This window comes from Vicugna pacos, chromosome 21 (genome assembly GCF_048564905.1).
Source record: "Vicugna pacos chromosome 21, VicPac4, whole genome shotgun sequence".
In the NCBI taxonomy this organism is placed as follows: domain Eukaryota; kingdom Metazoa; phylum Chordata; class Mammalia; order Artiodactyla; family Camelidae; genus Vicugna; species Vicugna pacos.
In genome coordinates this window covers 20,947,633-20,965,409 of record NC_133007.1, presented here as the reverse complement: position 1 = coordinate 20,965,409, position 17,777 = coordinate 20,947,633, and the positions used below count along the sequence as shown (strand labels likewise).

At 43.3% G+C, this 17,777-nt stretch overlaps 1 protein-coding gene and 1 pseudogene across 3 annotated transcripts in view; both read left to right on the top strand.

Annotated features, from left to right (window-relative positions):
• FCGR2A (Fc gamma receptor IIa) overlaps positions 1-17,777 on the top strand; it is a 28,800-nt gene that overhangs the window by 9,780 nt on the left and 1,243 nt on the right. The window contains exons 2-5 of one of the 3 annotated variants that reach the window (XM_072946240.1): positions 9,903-10,114; positions 11,094-11,114; positions 12,303-12,557; positions 17,085-17,339. In XM_072946240.1, the coding sequence (XP_072802341.1) occupies positions 10,003-10,114; positions 11,094-11,114; positions 12,303-12,557; positions 17,085-17,339 (643 nt within the window). In that variant the 5' untranslated portion in view covers positions 9,903-10,002. Of the gene's footprint in view, positions 1-9,902; positions 10,115-11,093; positions 11,115-12,299; positions 12,558-17,084; positions 17,340-17,777 lie in introns of all 3 variants that reach the window. The other 2 variants (XM_072946239.1, XM_072946241.1) reach the window with 2 other exon arrangements.
• On the top strand, positions 13,992-17,173 carry LOC140688149 (polyhomeotic-like protein 1 pseudogene; annotated as a pseudogene).

Sequence of the window (17,777 nt, the reverse complement as noted above, 5' to 3'; positions counted from 1 at the left end):
CAGGAAGGACCCACACTTTTGTGGGCCTCTTAATTTAGGGCTCTCACTATCCGGTATTGCACATACATGAAGAGGCTTAAGCAGAAGAGAATTCAGCATAGAATTGAGATAAAGTTTGACAGAGTCCAAGCTTTAGTTGACTGACGTCAAGAGGGTCAGAAAATGTCAACATCATCATTCCTTGGGTTCCAGTTGATCTGGTGGTTGAGTACTTCAGGCTAATCTTTACCATTGAAACAGAACTAGAAGTCTTTACAGCTGATCTATTATCTTTGCTATTGTTACTTCTCTTGCCTAACAGTCATTTGTTTCTGCATTCTTTTATTCCTTTAAGATCATTAGTTACTTATACCTGTTCAACAGCAAGCATTATAGCCAGGCTTAGATCACAAACAGCTTAGGCTAAACATGGCTTCTCTTATGTCAAGAAAGCCATTCCTGGTCCTCTTTCTCTAGGGATCCCCTACCCTATCTGCTCACAGAAGGAGTGAACTAGATTCTCCTACTCTTCTAATAATAATGATGATAAAGACTAAAATTATGCCAAATTCTTTGTTAAAAACAAGACAACAGGCCCAAAGTGGAGTCACTTTTGCTAAACTCTACATCATGAAACTAAGACTAATTGCAGTTTTGCTCTCCCAAAAGTGGAATCTGAAACCAGTCAATCGGGAATCACCTGATCAGCACTAGTTAGATAATCTGCTTGACAGACACCTGACATCCCTTAAGGAAAGTAACCTTGTCATAACCAATCTGCTTTTTGGCCTAGTATAACTTCCTTGCTCCTGCTCCCTTCTGCCTATAAAAGTCTTTCATTTTGTATAGCTCCTTGAAGCTCCTTTCTAGCCACTAGATTGGATGCATCCTGACTTTTGACACACGGAATAAAGCCAATAAGATATTTAAATTTTACTCTGTTAAATTTTGGTTTTTTTTAACAGCATGATTCATGGATTTTCTCATTTAATCTTCACAACAGCATTATAAAGTAAGTACTAATGTAACCTCCACTTTACAGATGAGGAAACAGAGCTTAGAAAGAATTAATAATATATCTAAGATTTATAGCTGGCAAGCTGTATAAGTGGTAAGCCTATGGTAAGCTGACTTTTGCTCTGGGTCTATCTTCAAAGTTGATACTCTAATCACTGGAGTTTTCTGATTTCTGGATTATTCATACCTTTCCTATTTCCAGACATTATACATCTTAAATCAAGCTGTCCCATATAATTTAACATACAAATACACCTAGTTAGTTTAACATCTCTCCTTTCCAAGGTGACAGACAAATCCCTTGAGAATTCCACAGTATCTCTGGGAAATCTCAAAGTTGCTTTGAGGTTAATAAGATTCCAATTAGAATTTGATTTTGGAAACTTGTAAAGATGGCAAAAGGTTTGAACATTTGACTAAATATGATCACAGATAATTATGAAACAAGTATTTAGCAAAGTGACAATAAAAGATTTTAAAGACAAATGCAGAAGGTTACAATTGTGAACAAATCTTTTCTCTTTTATTATTGAGAAGTCTCGGTTTTCTTAAGTAATTAAAGATCTGATAAAGACAATGTGAAACACAGGAAATTACTTTGGTAAGACTCAAAATCTTTGCTTTCCAAGTAGATTACATAAAAAGTTTAAAAAAAAAAAACTTTCATAATCTCTTATCAAGAGCAGACCAATAGTCCAATAAAACTCTGATTCTTTTAACAGACAGAAAACCAAATTCTAATTTTGCACCACTTTACTTTTGATATTAACATTCAAAATAATCCATTCCAATTTAGCCCCATCTTCCAGATTGACTACACTTTAAGTTCCTTTCCCAAGAATCCTTTCCCACAAACATTCTACAACTTTTTTACATCAATTAACATCTTTTCCTAAGTTTTTCTCTTTCTCATTCTGGATCAATCATTTTACTTTAGGACAAAGTCATTCTCTTTTTCCCTTAACAAAAACACATCTCCATATCTTGCGTGGAGATGTTTCCCTTATTATATCTAGTAGTTTTATTTACATATATTAATTATAATTCTTGCCCTTAGAATCCCTTAATTCCTAGGGAAAACTAAGGAGTAAGCAATTGTAGAGTGTTGTTGAACTAGTATCCTGTGGATTCACAAATATACAAATACATTTCATAATTTCTAGGAGTATACTCCTCCTCATACAAAATTTTTCAATGTGGCAAAAAAACATGTTTACTTAGAGTCCCAGATATCTTTAGTTCCTCTGTAAAAGGCAGCCAAAAGCAGATAAATCTATGTTCAGTAATTAATATCTCAGTATTTATTTGGAAATGATCTGGATATTCAGTGAATATCCATCATTTAAGTTATCTTAGTATAACATTTAAGTTTTTAAATTACCAAAAAGATTTTGGAAACTGTTTTTAAGTAATTGTACCATAAAGCATAATTATTGCTGAAGAGCTCATTTATAACCTCATATCTTACTTATATCTATTTTTTGTTCTTAAAATTATGTTTAAATTCCTCATGAAAATTTTTTTAAACATTAGACAACTAACCATCATCTTATCTTTCCTGCTGAAAAATGAGCTTATTTGACTTTTAGTAAACATAGGTAGAATAAAGGTATTATTTTTAATGTTGATAACTCTAAAGATATGCCTGTTTTAATCAAACTGCCAACTTATACTAGCTTTTATTTATTATAATCCTAGATTATGTGAACTTAAAAAACATTTAAGTTCCATATTTCTGAGAGTATACTTGATTTATATAAATGCTTAATTTTCTTTAAGCCAATTAAATAGAGCTCTTTACAAATTAATTTTGCCAGTACCATCCAGAGGTAGGAAAAAAAAATCACACAATTATAATATATATAAAAATACATACAGACACAGAGATCTTAAAGCTTCCATTTAGAAATTTTAGCCACAAGACTATTATGATAATGCGAAACTCACTAGCTCATAAAAAAAACCAGTTGGATCCAATCTGAGTTTCTGGCGGATGGAGTAAGTTAAGGTTACCTGATCAGATGGCATAACTTTTTACTAGAATTTGTGATAACTTTGAAGATTTTTCATCTGCCTAGTTTCCAAAGAGCCTTTCCTTGTCTGATAAGAATTACCTCTAATATTTACATTTCAAAGAGATGGTCTAGATGAGAGTTCCTAGAGAAGACTGCGTGGTATATTTACACCTCAAAGGCACAAGGAAAAAAATGCAAGTTCCTCCAAGAAGGAATTTCATTTTCTAAATTAAGACTTTTACAATACCTACAAGTTTTGAGATGAATGGGAAAGTTTTGAAATTGGTAAAAAGGATAGGTGGACTTTAAGTTGTTTCTAAAGCTGCAGTTTACTTCTTATAAGATAAGGACAGTTGTTTTTAATTCTTCAAAGAAATGCATTGCAACCTGAATACCTCAAAGGGTGACCCATCTAACTGCATTATCTTCAATTTGCTTCCTTATATGAGAAGAAAATCTTCACCTAAGACAAAAAATTTAAAGAATCCTGTAAATCAACTACACTTCAATAAAAAATAAAAATATACTTCAATAAAAATCAACTATATTTCAAAAAAAATTAATAAATAATTAGGTAACTTTATTTTTTTAAGCCCAACTTAAAAAAAACCAATCCTATGTTTTATTATTTATAGCTGTTTGTCTTCGGAATTTTTTTTCTTCCCTCTGGGTATACACTATCATTTAGTTTAGGGAAGAAGGTCTTTAAAAAGGTTCCATCAGCCTTTGAATATCAGCTACCAATATGCCCAGCTTTTAACCACAGAGCTACTTAAAAAAAGTTTTTTCCTGGGAGTATCGAACAACCCCATGGAATCAAAAGGCACCCCAAATAGGGTGCAAAACATACTAGTCATCCTGTATCCAGAGTCACTCACAAAGTCACCAAAACACTAGTAGTCACTAGGACTTTTGCTGAAAGTGGCCCTCATCACTGACAAGCCAAATAACTCAGAGACAGGGTCTTGGAGTTTAGAAGAAAAAAGACAGCTTCATTGCTTTGCTGGGCAAAGGGGACTCACAGCAAGCTAGTGCCTTCAAAACTGTGAACCGACCTTGGGGATGAGTAGGGTGATTATACAGTCATAGCTCAAACAATAAAAAATTGATAACAATCAGCAAAATCATTTTCTTGTCATAAGGTTTAGAGTGGCGTCATGGTGTCTCCAGGCGACCAATTCTATACAGGCTAGCGATTGTCACTTTTTCAATCTCTTTATCTTTCAAACGCCTGCGGCATGGGTTCTTTTTGATAATTTATCCTATTCTGTAGGGTTACAGTTCCATGACCTTCCTGGAGAACAACTCAGAAATCAAGCATGATTATAACTTTTGATTCCCGGAATAAAGTAGAAACAATAAGATCAATAGCTTTAGATTTAACAATGGACCTGAAGCTGAAACAGGAGGGAAGGGGGCAGGGCACAACTATTCAAGGAATGACGGCAACCAAAATGGTGGAAGATTCACCTCCTAGTTGGCCTTAAGGATTAAGAGGTTTAACTTCTAGTAGATCTTGAGCTTCATTATATGTTCATTGTAACAGTGTGATCAAATAACATCCCTGCAGGCACCATGACAGCCCCAAGGCTAACCGTAAAACGCCAAAGAATGGGCAGTGGCCCAATTCCTGGTAATCCCAGCCCCTTCCCCAGGGCAGTTGGGTTGATCCCACCTGTAGGTGTGTGAAGCTACTGAGACCATAAAAAATGACAACACCATGCCTAGTGGCTCTTTTCGCTCTCTCCCCTTTGGAGACGGCTGGCACTCTGTCTATGGAGTGTGTACCTACTTTTACTTTAACCTGAGCACCCAATTCCCACACCTCTTTCCTTGCCTTTCTCTTGCCTTATACTCTGTGCAGTATATATCTCTCTAAATAAATCTACTTTAACTCAATGGTGGCTCGCACTTGAATTCTTTCCTGCGCGAAGCCAAGGACCCACACTTGGCAGGGCACTTCCCAGGGGCTCAGCTGAGACCTGGGAGTCGGCCCTCCTCATGCCCCACATCTGTTTCCCTGCTTCAAAGCTGTGAGTAGTAACAGGTCAGTCAGGTTTGTTGACTGTTTAAAGGGCAAGCAATCTGTTAGCCTAAGTATGGCCATTTTAATATTTCTCCTTCTGGGCCCCACCTACAAATGGAATGCAACCTTTTGTACTGGTCTCAGCCTCTGTTGTTTGGACCAGCTCTTTTGGTTCTCATAATTGCAAGATGCCCTTTAGCAATAACCATCAGGAAACAAAAAAATAGAGGCTTATTACTTACAAGACCTGGAAATTACATAGCAAACCTGGAGCCACATGGTGAGGTAATGGGGAGACAGAGTGCACATGAACATGGGATTCTGCTTTAATTGGGGTTGAAGGAAGACACCTAGGGCTTGGGGGGATCAATCTTTATTGGTGAATTAAATACATAAGGGCAGAAATTTAAAGCATAGGATGACAGAAAACAAAAAACATGTAGCCCAGTTGGTCAGTTATTGAAATTCACCAAGATTTATAAAACAGAGTCTCAGTGGATAGAGATGGCCTGGCTCTTTAAACAGTTGTGTGGCTGGTAATGTGTTTAATTGAGATAGACTTCTTTGAAGGGCTTTTTGTAATGGATGCCTTGGCAATCAAAGCTTAAGTCCAGTATTTGTAGTACAAAAAAAAGGAAAAAAAAAGAAAAAAGAAAAAAAAAAAGCCATAGGTGCTTACAATACAAATGCATATTTCTGTCTGGCCAAAGTTTTGGGGCCCCCAACCTGATGGTTGCCTAGTTAAGTTCTCAACACAAACAAAAAGGCAATAGCTGTCCCTAGGAGAGAAAGGATTGACACGCTGAAGGAGTAGGAAGCAAACTACCAAACTGACTTCCCTGATGCAAAAACCGTTTGCTGATTCATTCTTTACTAAGAATAGATTTAACCCAGAAGTTATGCTCCAGGAAGGAGGTAATGGGAGATAATCTCAGAAGAACAGACAGACCCTCAAGTTCCTCCATGAACTTGAAAATTCATTGAGGGTAAGCACCCGTAAAATGCCCTGATTGTTATCAGCTTTTCTGTTCCATCCAGTTTTTCTATAAAACCTCAAGAGCTCAACTCCAAGACAGATTCACAGTCTCTAAGGCATTAGCCCGCTGTGACTCTCCTTTACCTGGTGAGGTAATAAAGCTGGTCTTTTCTAATTTTCCCAAAACTCTGCCTCTGAGTTTCAATACAGTTTTCGGGGTACAGAGGCCAGTTTTGAGGCAACAAACCACTGGGTATCCGAAAAACAAATTCCTACAAAAGTCTGAATTTGGAAAGGAAAGGAAACATGAAATTTTATTTATCTTTCTTGACCATGCAGATCATGCAGATCATGTATGGGACCATACAGATCCCAGAGAGCTGAATTTTTCACCCTTCAGTGCTTTCTGCCAGTTCTTCCAGGATCCCTTCTGCAGGCTCTGGAGGAAGAAGGGTTTAAAGCTCCAGTATATATCAGAATTTGGCAAGGTTTTCCATTAATATTAATTTTAGCTTTCTCTTGGCTGTTAAGGGGAATAACTGGTAGCAGTTTATCAGTCTCATCAACCACATGAGGGGCCCACTGGGTGGCCGTTCTTTGAGGGTAGATGTGGGGTGTCGGTATGTACTAACTTGACTGACTTTCATTTATAATCTCATAGTCCCTTCAGAATGGAGAGGCAATTCAGAGAGAGGATTGGTAGACTGTCAGTACTCAGGTAAAGGAGGATAGAGGATAGTAGCAGGAGTCACATCAGTCTTACAGTGTTTTGTTTTAGATATCTCTTGTGTCTTTAATTTTTTATGGTCTTTTTGTAATGAATCTTTCAATGATGCTATTTTGAAATCTTTATTGCTACAAAAAAATGCCAAAACAATCACAATAATAACATCAAAGACCACTGGTCACAGATTACCATAACAAATATAATAGTGAAAAAGTTTGAGATACTGTGAGAATTACCAAAGTATGACACAGACACAAGTAAGTAAATGCAATTGAAAAAAACATGCTGATAGGTTTGCTCAACACAAGGTGAGAAGGAAAAGCCAGGCTGGGCCAACTAGTAAATCTAAGTGTCGCTTTACTGATCTGATTCCTGCTGGGCCTACTTGTGTATGTGCTGCCAAAGCGAGTACCTGCTGGGCCTACTCGTAAATCTAAGTTTAACAAGTGTCGGTTTACTGATCTGAGTTTTGTTGGGCTAACTCATAAATCTAAGTTTAATTAGTCGGTAACTGATCTGTTCTTATTAGATAAGTTCTGGTTTACTGATTCCCTGCTTTCCTTTTGTGATATTGCTGAGCTGTTTGCACCTTATTGACCAATATACCCCAAGTTTGTAATCTACCCTATAAAACCTCACGCACACGTCTTAGAGGTGCTCAGAGCCCTGGAGCGATAGCCCCTCTGAGCCCGCTGGCGTTAAGAAACCCGAGTACTCCAACTCTCCGAGTGGTGAGTGGTGAGTGGTGCTTGTTTCTTGGCTGGCCTGTCATTTCCATAACAAAGGTTGCCACAAAGCTTAAGTTTCTAAAAAACGTAATATATGCAAAGTATAATAAAGTGAAGTGCAACAGAAAGAGGTATACTTGGCCTGTCAATTGACAAAACTGAAACAATTTAGTAACAAGTTAGATGGCTTTTATTCAAGGGAAAATAAGCCATGGATTGGGGGAGGACAGTTCCTCACAAGCAGTGGAGAATTTTTCCCAAGGGATTTTGAGCAACAGTGAATTTTATAGAGATTTAGAAGAGGCAATGCAGAAACAGAACATGATTGGCTAGGGGAGTGGGAATTTTCTTATAAGGCTTGCAGGTTCTAGTTTCTAGGGTAAGGTAAGCTGAGTTGGAGGACTGTGTTTGGTGTGTTAGGTTCTTGTAAGTGCAGGCTGACTTAGGTTTAGATTTGTGATGTGGGCTGGGTCACTGGGCTGGCACCCATTTTGTGGGATCCACTATATAAGTTACCTTCAGTTTCTAATGCTATTTTTAAAATATTGATGTCAGTTTATGGGAGTGCTGTCATTGGTAAATAGGTTTTTTCACCAAAGCTGGAGGTAGATTGGGGAGGCATAGAATGGGGCCAGTAGCAAAAGCCAGTGGCCAAAGGGTGGGGCTGTTGAGGTTTCTGAAGACCACAGGGTGTGAAAACAGGTTTTACAATAACATTTCTTTGAGTATTGCAGTTTGCTTCATAAGAGGGTATTTGGGAAGGAGGCCCCAGAGAAGACCCCAAGATAGATCCCAGAGCATCTCATGTTCTGGAGGTATTAAGGGTAAACAAATGGTGATGAGAATGATGACAGAAAGCAAAAAAGGGAGACTACCATTCATCAGATACCATGATGCATCAGGCACTTTGCTAGCATACAAATTCTCTTCTAATTTTCAAAAACCTTGAATGCAGGGGTGAGGGATAACTTATGAGTTTGAGATGAACAGATACACACTACTACATACAAAACAGATAAACAACGAGGACCTACTGTATAGCACAGGAAACTATATTCAATATCTTTTAATAACCTATAATGAAAAAGAATCTAAAAAAGAGTTACACACACACAAACACACACAGCTGAATCACTTTGCTGTATATTTGAAACTAACATAACATTGTAAATCAACTACACTTCAATAAAAAAATTAAGTAAAAATTGTTTAGCAAGAAAAAGAAAACAAAAAGCAAACAAAAAGCTTGAGTGCAGTTGTTCTCAACCAGTGGCAATGTTGCCCCCAAAAGAACATTTGCCAATGTCTAGAGACATTTTTATTTTAACCACTGAGGGGTGCCCCTGGCATCTAGTGGGTAGAGGTCAGGGATGCTGCTATATAGCCTACAATGTACAGGACAGGGCATATTTAGCTCAAAATGTCAATAGTACTGAGGCTGAGAAAGCCCGCTTGAAGGGTAGGCATGATAATCTTCGTTTATACAGATGAGGAACCTGTAGTTCTGTGAAGCAACCTGGCATTCAAAATTAGACTTACATAGCTCCGAAGACCTGCTCTTTCACCATGCCATAGTGGTGACAACAGTGATGGGAAAGGAGGTGGCAAAGGTAAAGAATCAGGGCACACATTTGTGCTCAAAAGATATTTATTTAAGAAATGAGTAAAAGAATGAAAGCAAAGGGGAATAAGAGGATGGGTATGATCATTCTATTGCCACCCTGTCACACCTCTTTTTCCCTCCTCCCTTTGGGAAGGTAAAGGTGGGATAAAATCAGGGAATAGGACCCCAAACTCTTTTCTACCTAATACATATTCTGCCCATTCATTTTTACACTCTATGTAACCAACTTGCCAAAAAAACTCGCCTGAGCCTGCGCACTGTCCCCTTGAGAGTGTACTAGCTTTTAATAAACCCTCACTTTACTTTCTTAACCTTTGTGTCCTGAATTCTTTCTGCGATGAGACAAGTGCCTAATCACTGGCAACAGTTCCATAATCCAAAAATGAGTCAGGATAATGATAATAAAGAAAATCAAATGATGGCGGGAAGCCCCCCGCTGCTAGGCTCCATCTCAGGAGGAGTCCAATTCCAGTGCCTGGGTCTCCAAATGGATCTAGAAATATGAGAAGTCTGCTGGCACACTATCCTCCATCACTTTTTCTAAAAAGAGACAGAAAGGAGGCTCTGAGCTGAGTTTGGGTGACCATTCCTCTCTCTCTCCCAGAGGCTGAGCCCAGCTGTGGCCCTAGGAGAAGAGGAGAAAGTTGTTTCCCAGTTTCTATATTTTCTGTGAATTTGGAGATTGGCTGAGCAAGATTTATTCTTGGAAGTCCTGGAACTGCTGGGAGGGAACCACTGAGATGAAAGGAGGTGGAAGGGGAGGAGCCTATGATAATACAATACTTCTTTTCACTTCCTCTTTTACTCCAGAATTTGTCTGTCCTCTGGGGTGGAATCGATCAAGCCCTGAGAGAAGCCTGTGCTCACCGTGCTGGTGCTGTCAGAGCCAACTCCTTTGCTCTGGGAGGTGATGAGGGTCCCCTCATTCACAGGCCTTCCTGCTGCCGAGAGTGACCAGGCTGACTGCATGCCCTGCCATCCTTTGGGCCACATGCTACTGTGGACAGCCCTGCTATTCCTGGGTGAGTCAGGGCCCCCAGGAGGGACAGTGGAGCAGGAACAGAGGCAGGTGCGCTTTTCTAACTCAGCTGCTGCCACCTTGGTTGGTGCCGAGCTTGGGCCAGGGTGAGGGGTGGCACGGGAAGCATGTCAGGAAAGTCAGGAGGGTGAAGGCAGGCTGATGAAAACCAAATTCTCACAACCTTGCTGGCCTTGGAAAATTATGAAATTGGCAGAGTTTGGTGTTTGTTTGTTTCTGTTTTTTTCCCTAGTCTTCTGCCGAATCTCACTGGGCACCCAGGTCCCTGGTGCTTGGACACCCCCCACAGCAGAGCCAGATCTGAGGAAAGTCTAGTAGAGGAAAGGGTGTTTCCCTTCTGTAGAAATTTGTGTTTTAGTGGGACCAAATCTTAGGCAGGAGGGCTAATGCTGTCTCTTACAAAAGGAGGTAGGGGAAGCAATAAAACACATTGTGGTGGTGGGGGCAGCGGCCATTCTCTGTGCCCCTGAAATCACTTCAGGCAGCAGAAGCCTGTTCTCCTTATGTGCAAGGTGATTCCCCGGGAAGAAGCACAAGAATGTCTGAGTTATCCAGGGAATGGGCCCAGAGAATACATAAACCGGGCAATTCTGGAATCATCAATTGTGGGACCAGGGAAATCATGCATGTCTGCTTGCACTGCACAGACAGAAGTGAGGAAAAGATGAGTGTCACTACCAAAAGCAGCAGAGCAAATTAGCTAGGGAAAAGTGTTAGAATGGGAGTTTAGTGTCCTTTTAAACATGGAGACAGTAAGTTTACACAGATACCAATCTGGCCACCGTGTGGTGGTTTCATTAACACACAGCTGAACAAGTAAAGGCCTGGACAACACAGGTGAATGTAATGTAGAAGGAGCAGGGCAAGAGAGTTAAGGAGATTTACAAGAAGGTGACTATTTATAATGATGAATCATCAAATCCAAACTCTGGGCTAATGGCTGCTTTCCATTTGCTTCCTAGCTCCTGCTGCTGGGACACCTGGTAAGTACTCCACCCACACAAATCCTCTCCCTCCCCAGATATCCTCTCTCTCTGCTCCCAGCACTCTGCCTGGAGATGCTCTGAATGCACCAGCAACTCAGGACTGAGACAGAGCCAAGAAAGGGTAATTGCTCCCACAAGACGCCCTGCTCCATCCCCCACAACTCCTGTTTCCTTCCCTTTCTACCAGCAAAGCTGGGAATGTGCAGCAACATGCACAGGGGCGTCAGTCCTTCTGGTTCTGTTACCGTGAGACCTCACAGACTTTCTCACAGAAAATTACTGTCCTCTATTTCAATCGCCTTCCTCTTTCCCAACTAAATCACGAGACCAAGCACTTTAGTCTCAGCTGTATGCAAAATCACATGATTTGCTTAGATTATCCTCATGTGTTGATAAATATTTTACTTTTTGTATGTCTGAAGGCTTCAGGGCCTGTTCCCCTGGACAGAAATAGGAGATACCACTGGTTGCAACTTGGTGGGGTGAACCCTGCTAGACACTTACTCTACACCACTAACCTTTCCACATTCTAGGACTCACAGGAGGGTCGGGCTCTCCCTTGGGCACCGAACCCAGGGTTTCCTAGACTTGCCCTCCAGCCTTTCTCCTTTCTTTATCCTTCTAATAGTCCTCTGTGCTTGGGTGTGAGGATAGTTCTATTTTAAGAGACAAATAAATACACCAGGTCAGAACAGAAACTGGATGTCTGACTCCCAGCCTGGCACCTCCATCAGATGCTCCCATTTGTCTTCATCCAGCTGTGGAGTTTGTCCACTAGTGTCCAAATGCCTCAGTTTACAGGGGTGGAAACTGAATCCCAAAAGGTATGTATTTGTAGTGTGTGTGTGTGTGTGTGTGTGTGCGCACATGTATACAGGAGAGAGAAGGAAATTGTTCAATGTCCCTTGCTGAGGTGTACTTGTACTTCTAGAGTGTTTGCTTTGCTCTGTCTTCACTTCTCTTATCTCTTACCCACTCCCCTAAGGAACAGCCAAGCTCCCTAAGAGGACATGGGTTCCTAGGGACCCTGTGTGGGCTGCCTGAGTAGGAGGAATTGCCCTCAGCTGCAGAACAGTTTTGGATTGGGTTCCTATCTTGATGTCTACAGCACAGCCACAGTTTCCCATTGTCTGAGATTTGGGGTCCCCTTCCCTCAGGCTGCATCCTCTCTCTTCCCCTCAGCAGGTCTCCCGAAGGCTGTGGTGAACCTTCAGTCCAAATGGGTCAACGTTCTCCAGGAGGATGATGTGATGTTGATATGCCAAGGGACCAACAACCCTGGGGATGACTTCACCCAGTGGTTCCATAATGGAAGCTCCATCCCAACCCAGGTACAGCCCAGCTACAGCTTTAAGGCCAGCAGAAATGACAGCGGGGACTACAAGTGCCAGACGGGCCAGACCAGCCTCAGTGACCCTGTGCATCTGGATGTGATTTCTGGTCAGTGGAGCAAGGCCTGGGGGGTCAAGGAGAGATGAAATTTGCTTACATGGCAGAGGTTTTTAGGAAAGAGGGTGGCTTATGTACTGGGAAGCATGGCTGTGAGTTGTTTGGAGTCATTTTGTCCACTCATTTCCCTTTTTGCCACCCCCTTTGCTTAGTATGTGTGGTGGGGTGGAAGTTCCTAAGAAATTTCTCTGAATGGCTCTTTTGCCTCAGTTCTGATTGAGCAAGAAGATGACAAGGCCACAAGTAGGCAGGCGGGTGTGAAAGAAGCAGAAAGAAATCCCTAATTCATAGAAATCCTTCCATTTTCACAGCAGAGGCAAATACACAGACAGACCACAACTGAGTCCTGGTCCTGGAAATGACTAGCCATGTAAACATGGTGGTTTCATTTACCTTGGAGCCTCATTTTCCACATCTGCTCAGTGGAGATACTACTGCCTCCCCCATTAGGTTCTGGTGAGAATCAGCATTTCCCTGGTCCTCTGCACTCTGTGCAACTTGAGGTGACGGTTATTGTGTTTTAACTGTCTCTGTATTTCAAGGTCCTGACACAGGGCAGGGCTTAATAAATGTTTGCTGAATAGATGAGTGATTCTCCAAAGCTCCCGGCAAGAAATAGGTTCTCCATAAAGAAAAGCTGAAATGTGACTATGATGAATATTGTCACTGTTACTCTTCACTTAGTCCCCTTCCGTTACCTGATTCCCAACTTGTCCTCAAAAGTACATAATACAGCAGGTAGGCCTCAGCCCCAGTCCTGCCATCTTTACCCTCTGGGCTTAGCAGGATAAGACAGTCCTGGAGGGAAGCCCCAGAGGCCTGGCAGAGCCTCAATCTCAGTGCCCCTGCCCTTCTAGGAAGGGGTGGAGGTGAAGGGATCCCTCCCCTGAGACTGAGAGTCCCCATCCAGCTACCAGGTCTAGTGACAAGGAACCCTGGCACATGAGGTGGACACCATCATGGAAGACCTGGGTGGAAAGCTAGATGTGCAGCCTTGAGCCCGAGCACCAGCCTTTGGGACCCTGGGCCACTACCATGGAGACGAGAGCCAACAGTACTCCAGCTGCACTGATGGGAGTCCCCACTCAGGTGACAGTGCTCAGCCCCAGAGAGTTCAATGCCACTGTGAGAACAGCAAGCAGAGCAGGCCCTGCAGGCAGTGCTGTGACAGCTCCTTGGGCTAGTATTTCTACCAGTTTATGTCCAGCAGCAGCTCACCAGGACCCAGCTGCAGAGCCACAACTGCTGTCCAGCAGGCCAGCTCCCCTAAACACCAGCACTACACAGCAGCTGACCACCACCACTCATACCTTATTCCCATGTTTAGCCTCCCATCTCTAACCTAGGTCCTCTAGACAGGCTTTCGTTGTGGCTCAGACTTGCTCAAGGGCCTCTGCCTAGTTCTTTAGTCTTAGACCAGCCAGTATGGGCAGTGGAAACAGCATCCTAAGGTACATTGGTCCAGGAGTAAGTGGCCACACACCTGGGCCTTTGGGTCAGCTGCTCTCCTCAGGAATAGGTGGTGGTGGGAGCCGTCTCATGAAACACACAGGAGTGGTGGAGCCTGTGCCTGTATCCTGAACAGCGACTGTGATTCAGGTCAGCTAGACAGGCAGAAAGTGCAGTGGCCAAGAAGACAGAAGCAGATGGGAGTGTTCGGCAGGACATGGCCATGAACCTTACACGGACAGCTACACATGCTCCCAGCCAGACCCTTATTAGCTCAGTCTCCCACTCACAGCCCCAGCCCCATTCACTGATTTAGACACAGCAACAGATCCAGCTCTTGGAGAAGCAGGTGCTGATCCAGCAGCAGACCACCTTGCTGACCACCAGCAACAGCTCCAGCCCTGTCAGTCCCGGTTCTCCTCCACACAGCTCTGCACCTCTAGCTGTGGCAGCAGCAGCAGCCACAACTCTCACGGCCCCTCAGTCACCATAACCCAGGTCCCTGTTGTCTTCTACATGCAGTCTGTGCCCCTGCCAGGCAAACCCAGACACTGGCCATCAAACACAAAGAGGGAGACTATGTCTCTACATTGGGTGCAATGCTCCCACCAAGGCTTCTCCAGTCGCAGAGAGCCCCAAGGCCATGGAGAAGAAGAGCAGTTAGGAGAAGCTGAGCCAGTGACCAGCGGCAACGCTAACTCACCAAACATTCCCATTGTCCATCAGCACCACCTCCTACACTAGCCACGGTGTCCAGACAAATGGGTGACTCAAACCTCCACAAGACATTGTGAAGCCCCAGATACTCACCCACATGATTCAGGGCTTTGGTAACCAGGATGGAGCAGAACCTTTCCCAGTAAGTTGTTCTCTGTTACTTAAGAGTCTAAGAAGTCACTACAGACTGGCCTCCCTACAGGGCTGAATGAAAATCAGTCAGGTGGCCACTGGGGAGGGGACAGTCCATCTGCTGAGTGGTCAAGAAGACAAATCTCCCAAAGTCCCAGCACTGTGGGAAGTACATGCCTGCAGAACAGTTTTGTGGCTCCAAATTTTTCTGATGCATGAATTGCACTAAGAGGTACAGTGTGAGCTGTAGCTGCCAGTTCTGGCAAAGAGGAAAAAAAATGAAAGTGTTTCAAGAAGCCCAGTATGCTCACATTCACCAGTGTGGTTCCCACTGCTACTCCTCTGACATCATGAATGCTAAGTTCCAGAGCAAGTGCCAATGCCATAAAGAGCTTCTACCTGTAGTTCAGAGTATTCCAGTTATGATGAAGCGCTCTCCCCACCCTCCCTGGGCCTTTATCAGTGAAAGCTGGGCATGGGGAACATGACCAGGGAACCTCCATATGGCTCTGCCTACACCAGGATTCATGGCATCAATCCTGTGTTCCTGCCCAGTAATCTTAGCTACTGGAGTGCAGAAGACTGTGTGACTTTATCGTCTCTTGACAAGGCTTCCAGGAGTGGAGGAAGAGTTTTGTTCCCAGAAGATTGATGGAAGCCCCTTTTATTACTTAAAGAACGTCTCATGAGTGCCATGAACATGAATTTGGGCCCTGCCCTCGACATCTGTGCCAAGAAATTGCCCTCAAGGAGATGTAAGGTGGCCCTCTTGCACAAATCAGCCTGAGGCAGACACTCTACACTGTCCAGGTTACAACCTGGTACCAGTAGAAGCCTTTGCTGGGAAGAAAGTGCTGTTCTAATGATGCTCACCTTCCATAGTGGGGATTACCCAGACAGGGAAGAGAAGTGCAGGGATTGGTTGCTGGTGCTACATGGAAGCAGCTCTGACATTTTCTCTGGGTTCTGCTTCATTTAAAAAGATCTTTACAATGCTCAGCATTCCCACCTACCCCAATCCAACATTTATAAGAGAGGCAGTCTAGAGAAGCAGGACTGCTCACCTCATCCCGGAGTGGACTGTCTACCCAGGGCCTGATTCTCCAAGGGGAGGAATACACAGGATGGTGGTCAGGGAATGGGTGGGACGCAAGGTGCCTGGGAGGGGTGGGGTCTTCTGGCTTGTGTGACACAAGGAGCAAGATCCGGTCTCCCCACCTTCCTTCTGGATTGTCCCTCTGCAGCTGTGGTGCAGAGTTTTCTCTTTGTTGTCACTCATTCCCTCAGTATTGAACATTTTCTCCTGCATGTGTGGCAGACTGACCAGCCAGTGTGGAGACTTGGTTGGCATCATTCTGATCTGCTGCAGGGACTACGTGTGTTTGACTAACACGTGTGGCTGTTGTCATTTTTCCTCATCCTCTGGCTCCCTTCCAATGTATTTGTTGTTTTCTACCCTTTCTTTCCAATTCCATCTCTGCTCTATCCTATAGCTTTAGGAAGAGGGGTGTGTGGGCTGAGGTCAGGAGTGTAAGTTAAGTACCCACCTTGGACTGTAAACCCTATACAACAAAAATTTTTTAAATGTTCTTCTTCTGTAAAAGGATGAAAATTGGGGGAGAAAAAAGTACACAGCAGGCTAATGGCCCACCCGTGTAACTGCTGCCTCTAGACAAAGACCCTGCTAAAGGGAAATTCCACATTTACTAACATGCACCAAATAAGGTAATTAATATTTGTTGGATGTCCATGACTTTCCCCAAAGACATATGTCTCTGCTGTGTCCCCAGCACATGTTGTCTCCTGTGTCCGACCGGATCCACCCTCCCTCCCTCAGAGAAGGCACTGTACTCCAGGTTCTCTGGTATCCTTCCTGCAAAGGCCCACTGGGCAGCATGAAGCTGCAGCTGGCTTCTCCCAGGACAGGAACGAGAGGACAAGGGTATCCTGAACGCCTGCTGTGTGCCAGGAACTATTGTAGATAGGTAATGGTATTATTGTGACCATTTTCACAAACGAGGAAACTGAGACCCGGAAGAGTGGATTACTTGCCCAAGATTACAGAGCTCATAAGTAATGGAGCCAGAATTAGAGACCAGGGCTGTCTGATTTCAGACTTTAGCTCTTCTCTCCACATGTAATGTCCCACCATGAGGACGGTCTGGGCCTCGGAGCTGAGTCAAGACCTCCTGGGTCCTGTGGTCCCTTTGTGTCTTTCAGACTGGCTGCTGCTCCAGACCCCTAGCCTGGTGTTCCAGGAAGGGGAACCCATCGTGCTGAGGTGCCACAGCTGGAAAAACAAGCCTCTGTTTAAGGTCACATTCTTCCACAATAGAAAATCCATGAAGTTTTCCTTTGTGTATTCCAACTTCTCTATCCCGCAAGCAAACTTCAGTCACAATGGCGAGTACCACTGCACAGGATTTATCGGGCAGATGCAGCACTCGTCACAGCCTGTGACCATCACTGTCCAAGGTGGGAACCAAGGCTGTTCAAGGAGCTTTAACCTTGGAAACATGGGTAGCGAGGGGATTACTGGTCTTTACTGGGCTTCAGAACCTTCTCTTCTCCTGAGTAGGCCTCTTTGAGGTCAGCAGGAACCCTGAAAGTCCTAGCTTGACCTGATTGCTGTTTGAATGTGCAGCTCTGTTCCAGCTCATTTCTTAGGGATTATAGAAAAGAATGTCATTCACTTGGAATTTTACCTCTTGGAGGATAGAAGCTATCTTTTCATCTTGCCATATCCCTCTGCCAGACACTGCCACCCTCTTTTCCACCTCATTCAAACCACTCCACTTTGTCTTATGTCCCTCTAGGAGTCTAATGCTTGCTTGTATTTCCCTACTGAACCTCTCAGCCTAGGCTTAAGTCTTAGCTGAAGACTGCCATGTTGGCATGAGACTCTTTCTCCAC